The sequence below is a fragment of the Centroberyx gerrardi genome, chromosome 14, assembly GCF_048128805.1.
Source record: "Centroberyx gerrardi isolate f3 chromosome 14, fCenGer3.hap1.cur.20231027, whole genome shotgun sequence".
NCBI lineage: Eukaryota > Metazoa > Chordata > Actinopteri > Beryciformes > Berycidae > Centroberyx > Centroberyx gerrardi.
Genome location: NC_136010.1, coordinates 5,520,328 through 5,537,571, shown reverse-complemented (window position 1 = coordinate 5,537,571; position 17,244 = coordinate 5,520,328). Strand labels below are relative to the sequence as shown.

Sequence of the window (17,244 nt, the reverse complement as noted above, 5' to 3'; positions counted from 1 at the left end):
GTTCCCTGTTTATCTTTTAATCTAATTTATTTTTTCATCTCTATTTGTTCTATTTATCCGGGGAGGGTTCACTGAGCACAGAGCCCCGCTTCACTTTCACAGTTAAACCGGCAGTTAAACGCTGATCAGAGGATTGGAACAGACATTTATTCACAATCCCACTAATGTAAAAAGGCAAAGAAAGATCAAACTAGAAGGTACTTAGAGAGTGCAAACCTCCGCCAACGCTACACTAGCTAATAACAAACTTTATTTATAGAGCACTTTTCAAAACCAAAGTTACAAAGTGCTTCACAACAAGGAACAAGTGCAAGGAATAAAACATACATAAAAACTGAAGGTACTATAAAAAAAAAAGAACATAGCAAAGAGATAAAAAAAAAAAAAAGACGCTGATGCTGTTACAAACACATCATTCATGAATATCACTTAAATTTTAAGTTAAATAGATTTTTTTATCCTGCAAACACACCCTTAGGATTTGGAATCAAGTCTGTATCTCTGTTGGTTTCATAGTTGGAGCTAAAAAATCATCTAATGGCGGAAATCCCAGATCCGGATCACTATGAAAATCATTCGCTGCATATTTACAATCAACTTTATAGGTGAAAACTCTTGACCGGTTCCAGGTTTAAAGCCTCAGCTGGACAGTAACAATCAACGGTCTGTCGCTGTACATCCTCTCTCCTGTTTTCCCGATGAAGTCCTGGTTCTATTTAAACAGGAACGGGAAGTCTGACTTCCAACCTTTTGCGGCGCTCGTCTGATCTTCCCATAGCTGACAGAACAGGGAATATCAGATTCTTGTGGTTTGTCCTTGTTTACGCAGCCGTGGGAACGTCAGATCGGCACCGCCAAGGGTTAAGGATCAGATCTTCTGTGACGGTGTAAATGTCCGAGGCTACATAGGATTCTACTAGTTCCATTTTTTTCCAATTTTGGGGCAAAAAGAGCCTTTCAATATGGGGATCAAAAGACATAACGTTATTAAAATGATATACTTTAATTAGTTTAAACTCAGGTTTTCTGGTTGAAGGCCACTCTCTGTACTCACTATGCGATCCTGCTACCGTAAAAATTCAATACATGGATTTTTTTCAAAACGGGAAATCTTGATATGAAGGGTTTCAATACAAAATGCTGAATCTGAAATTCCTCAGTACCAAGCAAAGATGATTTATCCTCAGAAACTCAACTATTTTGTACAGAGGTGGAGACTCGAGTCACAGTTTTAATTGCTTGAGACTTGACTTGATGCATGAAGAGAAGACTTGAGACTTCACTTGACTTGGGTTCTGGTGACTTGGGACTTGATTCTGACTTGTACTTTGATGACTTGAAAAGGTTTCTAAAGTCTTGACTTGAGATCTTGTGTTTGTGTAAATGACTTAGATTGAAAGTGATGAGATTTGTTCCAGCAGACGACTGAATTTCAATTCTGTTGAAATTTATAGTTGAAACTGATTATAGAAATCAAACTCATGATGCTCTTACCAAGTTTTTATCCTATTAAAACCAGATTGCATTGAAAAGTCCTAGATATTTAGTTTTCTTTAAGATATTAAATTGATACTGGACTCTTGATTTGTTCTGACTTGACTTGCTGTTCTACATTTAGACTTGAGACTTGACATTAATGACATGGACTTGGATTTGACTTGGTAATCTACATTTAGACTTGAGACTTGACCTGAGACTTGTGCCTCAAGACTTGAGACTGACTTGGTTAGTGGTTAGGGTTAGGGTTAGGGTTTAGGGTTAGGGTCGAGCAAAGTTGACTTGGTCACACCTCTGATTTTGTATGCAAAGGTCTTTAGATGAGTGTTAAAAGTAACCAATAATGTACTTTATTTTCATTGTATAAAAATAGATGTCACCTTTCTCTAATGGTGGACATCTCATCTGGGAATGAAACTCCACATATGCCGGTTCCTCTAACCGTCCTCACACACGAGACGCCACCAGTCTGCCCTAATCTACAGCTAATGAGGTAAACTAATGGTTGGAGTTGGTCTTAACTACTTCTGGCTCCCAACTGGCCAACAAGTCAAGTGTGCCTCTGTGGATTAAATTCCCTCATGGAGCAAAAGGGAAAGGAATGCTGTGAGAAACACAGAGGTAAGACTTCTGGACAAAGCTGAGAAAACAACCCAGGACGTCCAGATAACGGTTTCTTCGACTTTTTCAGCCAACATGATGTAAAATAGGAAATTTATCCCATCGACCCATCTCATTAAAACACCGTGCGCTGCTTCTCTTACATTTTAGGCATTTCAGGGACTCACGGCGCCTGGATAGTAGAAATAAAAACCTTTTTCTGTGTCCCTTGAATGGTTATATATGCTAGATAAATGAGTACAGATATTAAAGCCAGGGAGGGAAAGGTGAAAAACTGGGCTCTGGATCATTGAAGTTAGACCATAGTGGAGGAAATGAATACTTCAGGGAAATGGATGAAATGTGAAGCCTGTGTTTTTTTCTTAATTACAGGCTTGGGGCTAAAGATAGCCTCTGATATTAACAGCAGAAACCCCACGAGGTTCAATTTACAGCATGTCCACTGTTGTCATGGGCTGTTGTTGCCAAAGCAGGGATGTAATTAGACTCCGCTCACCGTCTCTGTCCACGACGAGAGAAAACCATGAAACACAGACCCATTGATCAGTGGTTTTTAATGTCTGGGTAAGGAACTAAAGTTGGGCCGCAAGAAAAATATTCTGGACTTAAATCTTAAATCTTAAACAGCAGAGGATCTTTAACCGGACAAGTCTCGTTTTTAATGAGGCCACTATAGGAGGCTGTATTATTATAAGGCTTAGTTTAAGGCTGTGTTCACATATAGGTTGTTTTTTTTTTTTTTTCAAAACTGCCACCGCCTTATTTAAGATATGTGGAGCTGCTGCAAGGCGCACAAAAGACGGTCGCTCTCTTTTTTGGCAGAGTGGAGCGCTTTTTTTGGGTGACGTGAACCGTTTTCTCCTCAGCCAACCAATCACGGTGAAGGAGAAGCGGGGTTTTTATGCTACACAGGAGGCTCGCCGTTTCCCACAACAACAACAAAGATGGAGAAAGTGCCGATGAAGAAATTGTTTGTGTGAAGTTTCGTTACTGCAACACCAATCATAAAGAGGCGGTGTGGATCATACTGGACGTGTATTGGGAATATCTGGTAAGCCTTTGCTTGTTGCTCAACACTGTATTATCTGCTGGAAGTGCTAACCAGCTAAGTTAGTTAGCGAGCTAGCAGCTGCTCAGCTAATATCAGATGACGTTTTTATTTCTCCACACAAAAAAACGTGTGAACGCAGCCAAGTCTTTTCAAGACCCTGCAACATGAAGTAGAGTGAATATAACACTATAGGGTACTAATAATATTTAGTGATAGTTTAACAGACTATAAATAGTTCATAGTTTGCCAGATTAGCATACATGCAACCTGGAAAAATCACTTTTGACAGCATGGTTCCCAGAGAAAACAAGCGTCCTACATGAGATGTTCTCCGTCTCTTCTGTTCTGTGGAACCAGCTAACAGCTGCCTGTTGACTTGAATAGCGCCGAGCGGCGGTGCGGACACCTTCAGGGACGGCTTCCATTAAAATTAATAATAGAGAAAAGCCCGATTCTGTGCCAGATAAGCGTCCCGGAGAAAGCCACATCTCAGCAGCATCCTCAGCCCTGAGCCTGGAAACACTGGCCTAGATAGAGACGGATCTGAAAGAATAAATGAATAATGAAATATGTCTTGGTTTTTAATATTGCTTTGAAGGCTTTTGTGCTTTATTAGATAGTTTGCAGAGGAAAGAGAAAGGTAAGTTTGGAGAGAGAGAGAAGATGGTGCAGACACCTCAACGCTGCAGTGACATTCTGACCTTATGACCTCAAACAACTGGTCAGATAACACCTGTGGTTGGTTGGACAAAACTTTTCTTTTTTTTAATTTAAGATTTAAATTTTACTTAAGTTTAGGAAATTGTCTGAGAGAGTTGGGACAAACATCTCAGATTGATTCCTTAAGCAAGGAAAAATACTTTGCCACAATCCAGCTTAAATACGATTGTGATTATTGATTTTTTTTTTATTATTATTGTGATTGTGATTTCGGTTGTGATCATTCCACAGGCCAATTGCTGCGTTCGAGAGATGTCAGAAAGTCGGAAGTTCTGACTTTCTACTACTTCTTCATTTTCAAATTCCAAGTAAGAAACTCGACCCCGAGTTTTTGGAGTTGCAGTTATCTGTCGTGACGTCAGCATGGCGGTGTACACTGTAAACACTACACAGCATCACTGTTGACATGTTTATACACTCAAAATACAGTTTGATTTACACCTGTGTGGTAAATGGTTAAACATGTAATTTGAAATGTAAAGTTGCACTTGTCAACATTAGCTGTTGCCTGGGGAACAGTATTTTACACTGGACAAAGAAAATCTTTTGGCATCCATGTCTTCCCTGTTGTTCTGATCTGGACCACTGGAACAGACAGAGGTTGTAATTACAGCCTGGCGTCAGCTGGGGATTTACAACGTCCAACAATATAAGATTTTTTTGTAGCTAAAGCATCGCTAGCTAGCTAAGTTACTACAGCAGCAAAAATATCTGAAAATCAAAGGAAACAAAGACCAGAGGAAGAGAAGCTCATCCTACCTGATGAGGAAACATGTTTTTGTCAACTGATCAATACACTTTGACCCATAAAGTGGATTTTTTTTTTTAATTTGCTTATTTTTTACAATTTAATTAAAAATTAAAAGCTTGAATCTTCTTAGTCAATAAGCATTCAGCTCCTTTTCAGTGACACTCCAAACTGAGGCCATGTCCACACTAAGCCGGGTAAATTTGAAAACGGCGTTTCGTGTCATTTGCGTTTCCGTCCACACTAGCGTTTCCATGCCGTTTTCTAAAAGTTTCCCGTCCACACTTATACGCAAAAAATATAGGAAAACGGTGAAATCTACCCTATTGGGCAACAAGATGTCCAAATCACGACAAAAGACGGACCAAACTTTGTCTTTGTTTGACTTCTTTGTCAGGACAGACGACGAAGTTGAGCTGCTTTTGAAAGTAACGAACGACTACAAGACCGCCAAAGCCACGGAGAATACAGACTGGGAGTCTTTTGGGAGTGTGACCTCCGCCTGAGATCACATGACAATCCCACGTCAGCGTTTTTGAAAAGCTCCGTTTTCTCCGTCCACACTACAACACGAAGCCGGCGTTTTCAGATTTATCCACTTTGGAGAGCGTTTTCAGAAAGCTCCGTTTTCGGTGGTCGAAAAACGCCATCTTAGTGTGGATGGAAGGCCGAAACGGAGAAATAAAGATGCGTTTTTAAATTTACCCGGCTTAGTCTGGACAAGGCATGAGTTAAGGTTCATCCAAACTCCTTTGAATGTTCCTCAGATGTCTGCACTTGATTGACTTGATTGGAGTCCAGCTGTCGCCAATTAAACTGATCACTGCTGGTCAGTTAGCTCTGTCAGGTTGCTCCTGTCACCAAACACTCTGGTCACACTTTCTTTCTCCCTCAGAAAAACAACAACAAAACAAAACAAAACTCAGCCATGTCTAGACTTTATTCAACTATAGCTGTTAATGCTTCCTTAAGTTTCTTGTAAGTTTTTTGTTGACAAGAAGTTTTAAGGAATTACTGAGGATAAAAGACACAACATGAGGACGAAGATTTCATTTTTTCCGTAAGGAAGTGAATTTTTAAGGAATATGAAACATATTCCGGCAACTGGGTAATGAACTAATCTATATTATAACCAGGTAATTTGCATACTAATACGATGAAAAGACGCATAATGACTCATTTGCATTTTCATTACAGTTTGGGCGTTTAGCTGCGCCCTTCTCCAGAGCAAGTTACATCAAAAAACGTAAAAAATCAAGGAGGTCAAGGGTCAAAACCACAGCGCTCCACTCAAACCAAACAATCTAATAAACTGATATGATTCGATCTGAATCATCTCCAGTGACTGATCAACATTAAATGTCTCCAGCGAGCCGATTCACTGAGCGACTGCTGCATGAATAAAACATGAGTCAGACTCCACCAGGAAACAGATTCACACCAACTTAATAAATCATAATAAATAAACCGCCTCGAATCATTTAGCAGCTTATTTTTTGTGGATTGCAAAGATGCATCTTCATATTCTAATGAAGTGTTTATGAATCTGACAGGGGGAACTGTGACAGCATTATGGTGTGTGTGTGTGTGTGTGTGTGTGTGTCCACAAATGTGTTTTTGCTTCTCTGTTTGTTTGTATATGTGTGTGTGGACCTTGTGTGTCTGTCTACATGCTTGGTTTTGTGTGTGTGTGTGTGTGTGTGTACGTATGTGTGCATGCAAAAGCACATATGTGAGCTTTTTGTGTGTATATATTCTTGCTTCTATATAATTGTGTGTGTGCATGTATGTGTGTAAACTTTCCTCTGCATGTGTGTGTGTGTGTGTGTAACTTGTTGTCTACATGCTTGCTTTTGTGTGTGTGTACATGTTCTTACTTCTATATGATTGTGTGTGCATGTGTATATGTGTGTAAACTTTCCTCTGTATGAGTGTGCATGTGTGTGTGTACGTGTGTGTGTGTGTACAGCATCTTGCATGTTCTTGCTTCTGTGTGATTGTATTTGCTCATGTACATTTGTCTGTAAACGTTTCTGTGTGTGTGTGTTCTCATTCCCATGTGTGTCTGTGTGTCTTCGCGTGTGTCCGTGTGTGTGTGTGTGTCCGTGTGTGTGTGTGTGTGTGTGTCCATGTGTGTGTGTGTGTGTGTGTGTGTGTGTGTGTGGTTTCCATTCTTTTCTCCTGGCTTAGCCGATGTGATTAGTTCATTAGTCCTCTGTGCACGCCACTATACATTTCACCTAATCCTTGGCAGTAAAATGTCCCTTTTGTGTGTGTGTGTGTGTATGTGTGTTTGTGTGTGTGTGTGTGTGTGTGTGTGTGTGTGTGGGGTGGAGAGACCCAATCTGTATCTGCCATCTATCATCAAGAAAATCACACTGCCGCTCACTGAATGGCCGGGATAATGGACCTATTAGTGTGTGTGTGTGTGTGTGTGTGTGTGTGTGTGTGTGTGTGTGTGTGTGTGTGTGTGTGTGTGTGTGTGTGCATTAGGGGCTGCATTTTTAAGTCCACTGCTGTGTGTGGGCGACATAAAGTTTGAGTGAATAACTGGGATAATTTAGTCATTAGGAGAGAGAGAGAGAGAGAGAGAGGGAGGGAGAGAGAGAGAGGGAAAGAGGGAGAGAGAGACAGGGAGAGAGGGAGGGAGAGAGAGAGAGAGAAAGGGAGAGAGAGACAGGGAGAGAGAGAGAGAGAGAGACAGAGAGAGAGAGGGAGGGGGAGAGAGAGAGAGGGAGAGACAGGGAGAGAGAGAGAGAGAGAGAGAGAGAAAGGGAGGGAGAGACAGGGAGAGAGAGAGACAGAGAGGGAGAGAGAGAGAGAGGGAGGGAGAGAGAGAGAGAGAGAAAGGGAGGGAGAGACAGGGAGAGAGAGAGAGAGACCGAGAGGAGAGAGGGGAGGGAGAGACAGGGAGAGGGAGAGAGAGAGACAGAGAGAGAGAGAGAGAGAGAGAGAGAGAGAGAGAGAGAGAGAAAGAGAGAGAGAGGTCAGCAGGTAATCAGACATGTATTTCAGTATTTCAAGTTGTTTTCTCAGACACATGGAGCTGTCTGCTCAGTCTGATTACATTTCACCACTCACAAAGACTCTCTCAAACAGTAAAGGACCTTATCTTCTTCTTCTCTCCCTCTCTCTCTCTCTCTCTCTCTCTCTCTCTCTCTCTCTCTCTCTCTCTCTCTCTCTCTCTCTCTCTCTCTCTCTCTCTCTCTCTCTCTCTCTCTCTCTCTCTCTCTCTCTCTCTCTCTCTCTCTCTCTCTCTCTCTCTCTCTCTCTCTCTCTTTCTAACAGTTCTAACAATGCCATTTAAGGATTTTGGGCATTCAACAGACGGATCTATCTGGCTGTGATTTTTCCCCTCTGGCACATGACGGCAGTTTAGCACTAGCCCAGACTGTAAAACACGAGCCACAGGGCTAGCAGGCTGGGGACATTTCCATCTGATGATAAGCTGCAAGTTCCAGTCTGAATATGAATCTGTTCCTCTCTACTCCCTTTGTTGTAGCAGAGACTGACCTTTAGGTTTTTATTCTGCAAAAGTATACATGACGAGTTTCATATGAGACATCGACCATTCATAAAAACCTACACACACTCTGACAAAATGACTGTTAGCATGACAGTGAAACACGTCAAAAAAACGAGTCAGGGCTGCTTACTAAATAGAAATGTTTTTGATATACTGACTGGTGATACTGCTGTAGTTTCACATTGTTTTTCTTCACATTCTCATTTTTCTTCTCATTTGTTACATATTGCATATAAAAAGATAGATTGATGTTTATAACATATTTCAAACTGCACATATTTCATATCATTTGGTATATTCTCATATCATACATATCTTGATTTTTTTTTGAATAACTTCTACTTCTACTGCTGCTATTTTTCACAGCGCCTTCCATTCATACATTTCTACTTAACATGTTCTGGTGTTGAAATTGTTGGTTGTGTATGTTTGCATGATCCTCTTTTGCTATATTCTTAATTATCTTCTATTTTTCTTGCTGTGTTCTATTACTATTTGCTGCTGCAAAGCCCAGATTTCCCCATAAAGTCTCATCTTATCTTAGCTCTTTATGGTATAGCTAATTTTTCTACAAAATGGAATGAAATACGTTATATTTTCCTAAAACTTCATAAGATATACTGTTTTTGTTATTAGTTTTGAGTTATCCAATCCCGTGTCGTCTCTGAGCTGCAGAATAACCTAACAGTCAATTGGAAGTGGGAGTTAATTGTAATTGCAGTAATCCCAAAACAAAAATCTCCACAGTCTATCTGAGAAAAATCTCTGTGGTGAGAAGGGAAATGACCACAGCATGGAGCTCCCACAGAGAGGCACACACACACACACACACACACACACACACACGCACACACACACGCTCAACACGTCTCTCTCTGAAGATCCCTGCACACATCACACACGTTTTACCCTTTTTGTTCAAAGACGAGCATACTGGCCTCTGTGGAATAGAGAAAAAATGATACACACACACACACACACACACACACACCTCCCACATCACTTTGTATTAACATCACACACATTTGGCTGTGTTGTTCAGAGACATGAGGACGCGCCTCAGTAGAATACACAACAAAGACAGTGAGGCGGGCAAGGATCCTGCAACTGAAACAGCTCTATTTAATCACACACACACACACACGCAGACACACACACCCCTTCCTACACACACTCAAACACCTGCAGACACACACACACATATTCAAGGACGTACAGTCACACATATGCATGTACGCCTTTACACACACGATCAGGCACATGCAGACACACACACACACACACACCTTACTACAGACACTCAAACACATGCAGGGACACAAACACACACACACACACACACCTGGCTTTTAGCAGCTCTTCACATTCCAGTTTCATTAGAGACAAATTCCCACCTGGGAAAATCTGACAGTCTCTCTCTCTCTCTCTCTCTCTCTCTCCTTCTCTCTCTCTCTCTCTCTCTCTCTCTCTCTCCTTCCCTCCCTCTCTCTCTGTACTTTCTAGGTCAGGATTGGACGGCTCCAGTCTTATCACTTGTACTTCGCAGACCCTCTTGTGTTTGGCTTATGTAAGAACGTGTAATCAGTCGGTTCCTTGCTCCTCGGTGTCTTCGGTCAACACGATTAGAGGGAGATGAGTTTATCTGGCTGTAACTAAAGGGCCGGACGCTCAGACCCTCTCTTAATTTGAAGGTGATTTACTGTAAAAAGGTCTGCGCGGCGAAACCGAGAGGGCCGAAAGATCAAAACCTGAGAAAACAGGTGAAAACATTACGATACCCACCCCAACAACACAGCGGCCGACCTGGCTCCAACGTAAGAAAAACCAAAATGACGTTAAAAATACCCATAACTTTCTAGCACTTACTGTATTGTCCTATGAGGCGAACCCCACCCCTCTGCTACGCCAAGAAGGATAAAACAAACGCCAAGAATGATCAGAAGTCGGCGCAGCCCCGCCGCACCCCGACAGACGCTGCACCAGCTCCACGTCCACGCGTCCACAGCGGCCAGACAGCACGTCTTGGTACTTTTCAACACTCAGATTCAGATGAAGCTTCACTGGCATGAGTCAAAGAGCACCGACTGTTGCCAACGCATATTACAACAGTAATGTGATTCAAATGTGTGTTTATCCAACGTGCCGTACAGTCGCACAAGTGCATAGAGAGAGAGAGAGAGAGAAAGGATGAAAGAGAGGTAGAGAGAGAGAAAAAGCGTTTTGAGTGAGGCTGCAACAAACAACAAAATTTTCATTATGGATTAATCTATCAATTCTTTTTTCGATGAATCATTTAGTCTATAAAATGTCTGACCAGCAGCCAAAACCCCCCCAAAATATTCATTTTATAATGATATGAAATGAAGAAAAGGAGCAAAATCTCAGTGTTTGTGAAGCTGCAACCAGCAAATGTTTGGTATTTTTACATAATTGCCAAAAAATTATTCATTCATTGATTGATCGACTAATCGTTTCATCGTTTCACACTGGCAGTGTTCATGCCATCCTCTACAGTACACCTGCAGACAGTTAATGATCCCATATGGGAACAGTGAGGAGAGTTTTCCACTCAACATCTACAGATAAAAAGGAGATTTATGTCATATTTTCAGTTAGCAGGAGGGACGGCTTTCCCTTTCTCTCTTTTACCTCCACTGAGGAGTTCATGTTTTCGCTCCTGTTAGTTTGTTTGTCTGCAAGATTATCCAAAAACTTAAGTATGGATTTCCATGCGATTTGGCAGACAGTTGAGCTAAGGAAGGCCTTGAGCCAAGGAACAATTGATTAGATTCGGTGGTGATCCGGATCTCAGATTTCCACCATGAGGCGATTATTGTTACTAACAGAGACAGAGACTTAAAGATCTGAATTTGTTGACTTTGCTTTGGCAATAAGTACTTTTGTATTTCATGCCAATAAAGCACCTTTAATTGAATTGGCTTAATTCCAGATCCTGAGGGGATGTTGGCAGGGTCAAGAAATCAATTTCACTTACATGACAGGAATGATGCCCTTGGGTGTAACAGCAAGTTGAATTGTTGCAACAGTGTTGGCGGAGGTTTGAGTTCTCTGATTGCCTTCTAGTTTATCAATCAATCATCAACTGACTCAGAGGCAATACTCATCTCCCCCCAAAATGGCCTCCTATCTGCATATGAAGGGTTTCATTACATATCTGTTTTGTAAAAGTACTGCTACCTGAAATCCATCAGTTGATATTTCAGATGAATCTATCCTTAAAGATAAAGCAAAGCTCTTAAGGCTGACTTCTAACTCTAATAACTCCATAATGTGCTTTACCTTCATGCCAGCAGTCATTTTCTAAGAGTCAGTTTATTGAAACGGTGAATATGTCATTTGGGAATTAAACTCTGTTTATTCTTGACTGCATTACACTTTCTCATGTCAAAAATAAGACAGCAAGACTAATTCAATATAGCTGATTACAGAGAGGGAGAATGCAGAAGAAAGGGAAATAGAGAGAAACAGAGAGCGAATAAGAGAGAAAAGCATGAAAGAGAGAGAAACCAGAGACAGGCAAGGAGACAAAAAAGCAAAGGTATCATTTACATTGTATGTTATAACAGAACGTGGGCATAAATAGAAGGGAGAAAGAAAAGTGAATGAGAAAGAGAAAAGGTGCATCGTTTCTTTACCTAAATGTGTGTGGAGAGAGAGAGAAAGAGAGAGAGAGAGAGAGAGGTAGTTTACTGTTTGAGAGAGATTCATTGTGATTAAGGTGTAATCAGACTGCATCATTTCTTCACCTAAAGGTGTGTGTGGAGAGAGAGAGGTTTACCACACAGTGAGAGAGAGAGAGAGAGAGAGACAGAGAGAGAGAGAAAGCTACAGACCACCAGAAAACCAAAAAAGAGAGACAAAACGCCAAGAAAAGAGAAAAGAAAAACGTCTGTCCATCCTTCCTACCTGAGTGTGTGAACTGCAGTCTGGGTTGGGAGGCTCTCCACGCCTCCGTCAGGCCGGGCCCCAGGTGGGCCAGCAGGGCCACCGCCAGCAGCCAGCACATCCTCCTCATCACACACACACACTGACACACACACACACACACTGACACAACACACACCCCGTCCAAATCTGTCGCACTCCGGCAGCTGCTGAAAACACACACTCTCTCTCTCTCTCTTTCTCTTCGTCCAAGTGTTGCGCTGTTAAAAACACAATTTGGATCCCAAATCACAAGTCCCACACACACACACACACACACACACACGCGCGATACACACTCTTGGTCCGAGTGTTAACACTGGTAAGTCCAAATCGCAGTGATGCTGAATCCAAACACACACACTTGCAAAAACACACACTCTCTTAGTCCAAGTAGACTTTTAGATTCCAAGTCCAGAATATGATTCACCGCTTTGTAATCAATAACTGCAGAATTCACACACACACACACGCACTTGTCCGTTTATGTGTGTATGTGTGTGTGTGTGTGTGTGAGTGTGTGAGTGTGAGTGTGTGTGGTTGGGCTTCAGAGACGCAGAGAAAAATGTATTCCAAGAAAAACTAAGTGGTGTCTCGCTGCCTGAGCCTCTTCTGCTGCGTCTCTCCTCCAGCTCCGCTCTACATGTGACTGCTGTCTGCCTCTCTCTGCTGTGTGTGTGTGTCTCTCTCTCTCTCTCTCTCTCTCTCTCTCTCTCTCTCTCTCTCTCTGGCAGCTGTGGGAGGCGGAGGGAGCAAGATCCCAAATCATCACGCCCGCCCCTCACACACACACACACACACACACGAACGCACACACACTCGCCTATTCACTGCTCCGGGAAAACCTACTTAAAGTGGAAATGAGACGGTGGCAATTCAGCTTTCATCTTTAGACCCATCTCTCACTCCCTCTCTCTCTCTCTCTCTCTCTCTCTTCTCTTTTCTCTTTCCCTCTCTCTTTCTTTTTCTTCTCCTTTTGCTCGCTCACTCACTTTTTCTCCCCTTCTCCCGTTCTCTTTCTCACCGTTTTTCTGCCTTTCGCTCACTCTCTTCCCCTCTGTTCCTCTCTTTCTGTCTCTCTCTCTCTCTTCCTCTCTACTTCTCTCACCCAATCAATTTCTCTTCCTGGCACTCTTCCTCTCTCTCTCTCTCTCTTCCTCTCTCTCTACCATTCGCTCTCACTTTTAGTCTGTCTTTCCCCCTCTCTCTCTCTTTCTCTCTGTCTCTCTCTCAGTAACTCATTATTTTCTCCATTTCTACTCCTAACCCAAATGCAATCATTAAAGATTTCTTTCTCTCTCTCTCTCTCTCTCTTTCTCCCTCTCTCTCTCTCTCTCTCTCTCCCTCGTTCAACAACTCTCCCTGTGTTCGTTAGCTAGCAGCTCATTGTGTTCGGTAGCGCAGGCTGAATTTTTCACCAGCTCAAGTTCAGTCGCAGGCTAGCAGGGACAATTTATTCACTCGCCGGGATAAATAATGAATTTAGGTTGCGTGCAAATGAACAAGTGGATTCTCCCTCCGAGGATTTTCGGATCCTTCAGTAGTAAATGATTTATTCTCCACACTTGTTTGCTATTGTATAATTAGTGCAGATATGTTTCTTTAATGAGAGTTAGTTTAATTATGTAATGAGATACCCTATAAGGCGATGTTTACACACCCTAATATAGCTTTTTAACCGGCTGAGGGCGAGCCTGCCGCTGGCCGACTGGCTGCTGATTAGCATATCTTCCCCCCGGTTTGGGGGAAGAAGACCATCGTCCATACTGAAGACTGTTGCCTGCATGTGTACCATACTATAACAGATTGGAAAACATGCAGGAAAGTTGCGGTGTTGTGGATCGCACCTCGTAACCCTGAACGTTAGCAGTTTACCGGAAGCTTCTAGCGAGTGGCTGATGGACAGAGGAGTCCCTCGTTCAAGTTAACGACAGCAGGTCAACAAGACACTTTAAGGCATTTACTTTTATTTACCTGGTGATTTAATCAGGTGTACGCATCGGGATGTCTGGCCACTGAAGTTGAGTCATTTTACACAATTAACCTTCATTTTCCCAGATATTGGAAATCCCCAAGTTCAGGTAGGGCACAATAATCAATAATAATCGTACAATAATCCCACAATAATCTAAAGACATGTTTTTTTCCTAATTTACTTCATTTAGTGAACAAATACTTAAGCGGACTGATCAAACTCCTCTGATGAAATCATGTTAAAACACACTGACACCAATACTGTCTTCACTTTCCATCCCCAAAGTAGAGGCGGAGTCACAACGTATTATACCCGTATGTGCCGGTCTGATCTGTAATTATTGAACAGAAGAAGAAGAAGAAGAAGAAGAAGAAGCCTAGTGGTTAGAGAGACTGAACCAACCCACCCTGCTGAAGTGTCCTGGAGCAAGCTGTCGATTCCCCACCAGTAACTTCAGTTTGGTTTTGTTCCTCCATCCCCAAAGACTAGAGACAATAAAACAGAATCATCTGGAGCTCCTCGCCAATCTTCCCTGTAATCAGCCGCCTTGTTAATTAGACTAACGACATCCCAACTAGCTTGTACAAAAAAGCCTCTGATTCCTATTGAACGAGTGACGTCATTTAGTCAATTAGTGTGTGAGATCTGGCTGCTGAGCTCATTGTCAGTCTCACCCATCCCCTCTCTCTCTGTGTGTGTGTTTCATGCAACACTTAATGAGGACTGATTTACTTTCTGATGGGCGATTACTTGCCTTTAATTCTAGATTTAAATGTAAGATCATGTTAAATTATGTGTCTTTTTTATTATCATGTTGTTCTCTTTTATGGGGTTTATTTAACCTTTTTAGGCAATGGAAAAACAAGCATAAATTCAGGCTTTTCTGAAAATATGACTGAGTTGTGTTTATATTGGTGGCTGTTTGGCCTTTAATGATCATAATTCAGGTCATAATTTACGCTGCTTTTTATTTCCATCACTGGTGCCGGACGGAGGAGGTGCAGGCAGGGACAGATTCATTAAATCCTTCATTAATCATATGATCTTAATAAGTTTTAATGAGAGCCATAACACTGGAATTTATTATTGTGTTGTCCCTGCACTGATGAATAGCTGGATGAACCTTTCCTCCCAAAAGGTCACTTACATAAAAAATAAAAAAAATAAAAAAAAAATCAAATGAAAATGAAAGCAAAACCACTTGCAACTTTAAAATACATTCAAAACTCATGGAAAGCTTCTATCAAGAGCCGAGAATGAAAATGTTTTGGTTCCTTTGCAGACAGTGAAGAAGAAACAGGCTGTATTTTTATTCTGTAACACTTTTGCCCCATTTTATATATTTAAACGGTCACGATACTGGTTCATATAGCACATAAATTCCCGAAGATATTTCCATGATTTTCTGACATGATGACTGCTGGCATACAAGTGAAGCACATCATGGGTTACTGTGAAAGTTATGAGTCAGCTCTAAAGGCATTTTCTTTGAAAATAGTTCAGCCTATCGGAGTCCATCCATGTCAGAGTGAAAGAATGCATTCAAAACTTGCAAATAAAAGTTTCTTACAGTTTATTTTTCACTATTATTTCACTCTGAAGACAGTGGGGGAATTATTTAGGAATGTATATTTTGATCAGAGCTTTCCACGCTGTTGTCTCCCGCCTACAGTATCAACAGCTGTCCAGTTTTGTCCCAAAATCATATTCAGCAATAAAAAATGTCTGGAAACCCCCCTATTGAACTCACATTTGTTGTCGGTGAGAGCCTGAATCCATCCCATAGTTAAGACCGTGCTGCCATCTTCTGTTTACTCCCTGTTGACTACCTGATATCGCTGTGATATCGCGTTGCTAAAGCTTCCGAAATCCCGCGAGAGTAGGAGTAGGGAGTACGCCCAGATCAGATACTACGAACGGAATGAAAACAGCGCTAGTGGAAAAACCTGTTTTGGTCCTTTTTTAATTTGAATTAGTAGACTGTCTCCATTGCCAATGAGTAGGAAATGTGTCGTGACCTTGACAGAGTCCAGGAAATGAAAATGTGACACACACAAAAAAAAAAGTTGAAATACAAGCATCAAGGAAGAAAATTCACCTGTTTTCAGTTATTTATTTATTCATTCAAATCCTGACTAACTGACTTGATGTTGATAGGACTTACAAAATATACTGTGATGACAGCTGCTGTCCGCTAGAGGTCAGTGTGAGACTGGATAAAACACCATGTTGTAAATACCTGGAGGAGAGACACGGGGAAAATACATGGAACAAATACACTTCCGATTATGTTTAAAGGTATGTTTGAAAGTATGCAGAAAATTGACCTAAAATGTAATTGTACATGAAGATTATATTAATTTAAAATCTATATTGAATGGCCAACATAGTCTGAAGTAGGCATCTATCTATCTATCTATCTATCTATCTATCTATCTATCTATCTATCTCACTAGGGACAGGTGTCATTTTTATAGGATCATGTTAAAGAAAAGATGCAACAAAACTCTTTCTTTAAATTTATTTTTGGTGGTTTGCCTGTGATTATTATGGAGCATATAAACTAGTTTTGGCCAAAAGAAAATGTTTTTTAAGCTGCTTCTCAGCCTGTCTTGGAGAAGTAGGGCTTGTTAAACTGCAACTGTGAATACCAGATTCTCCTGAATTAATTTTGGATCCAGTTTGACTCTTCATGTGACCCACTTTCAGTTCAGCCCACTGCCTTCACACTGCAGCGTTGATAATCACAACATCTTAGTTCCTTGGTAAGAAAGACACAGGCTAGATTTTTCTGTCATAATTCTTTTGTCCAATTTTATACATTCAAATACACAAATACTGCCCCATAGCACACATATTCCTTCAAATAAGACGAGTTTCATTCCAAAATGAGATTCCCATCACTTGAAAAGATGATGCCAAAAATGCCAAAAATGACTGCTGGCATGCAAGGAATGCACATTGTGAGCTACTGTTGAAGTTATGAGTCAGTTTAAGACCTTTTCTTACAAAATACTTATGTTTTTGAGGAAAGAAATACAGTATATCCCTAATGACAAATCACTGTAAAAGTCTTATAGAGACTAACAGTGTATCTTTGATTGTCAATAGTGAGTTTATAGTGACTTTATGCTGTTTTTTAATCTCCTATGGTTTCATTA

At 41.2% G+C, this 17,244-nt stretch overlaps 1 protein-coding gene across 1 annotated transcript in view; it reads right to left on the bottom strand.

The window, feature by feature from the left end:
• sema3h (sema domain, immunoglobulin domain (Ig), short basic domain, secreted, (semaphorin) 3H) overlaps window positions 1–12,800 on the bottom strand; it is a 65,392-nt gene extending 52,592 nt beyond the window's left edge. Inside the window, 1 exon segment of the mRNA XM_078288252.1 lies at window positions 12,091–12,800. Coding sequence (XP_078144378.1) covers window positions 12,091–12,199 — 109 coding nt within the window. The 5' untranslated portion in view covers window positions 12,200–12,800.
• Between the last annotated feature and the right edge of the window lie 4,444 nt (window positions 12,801–17,244).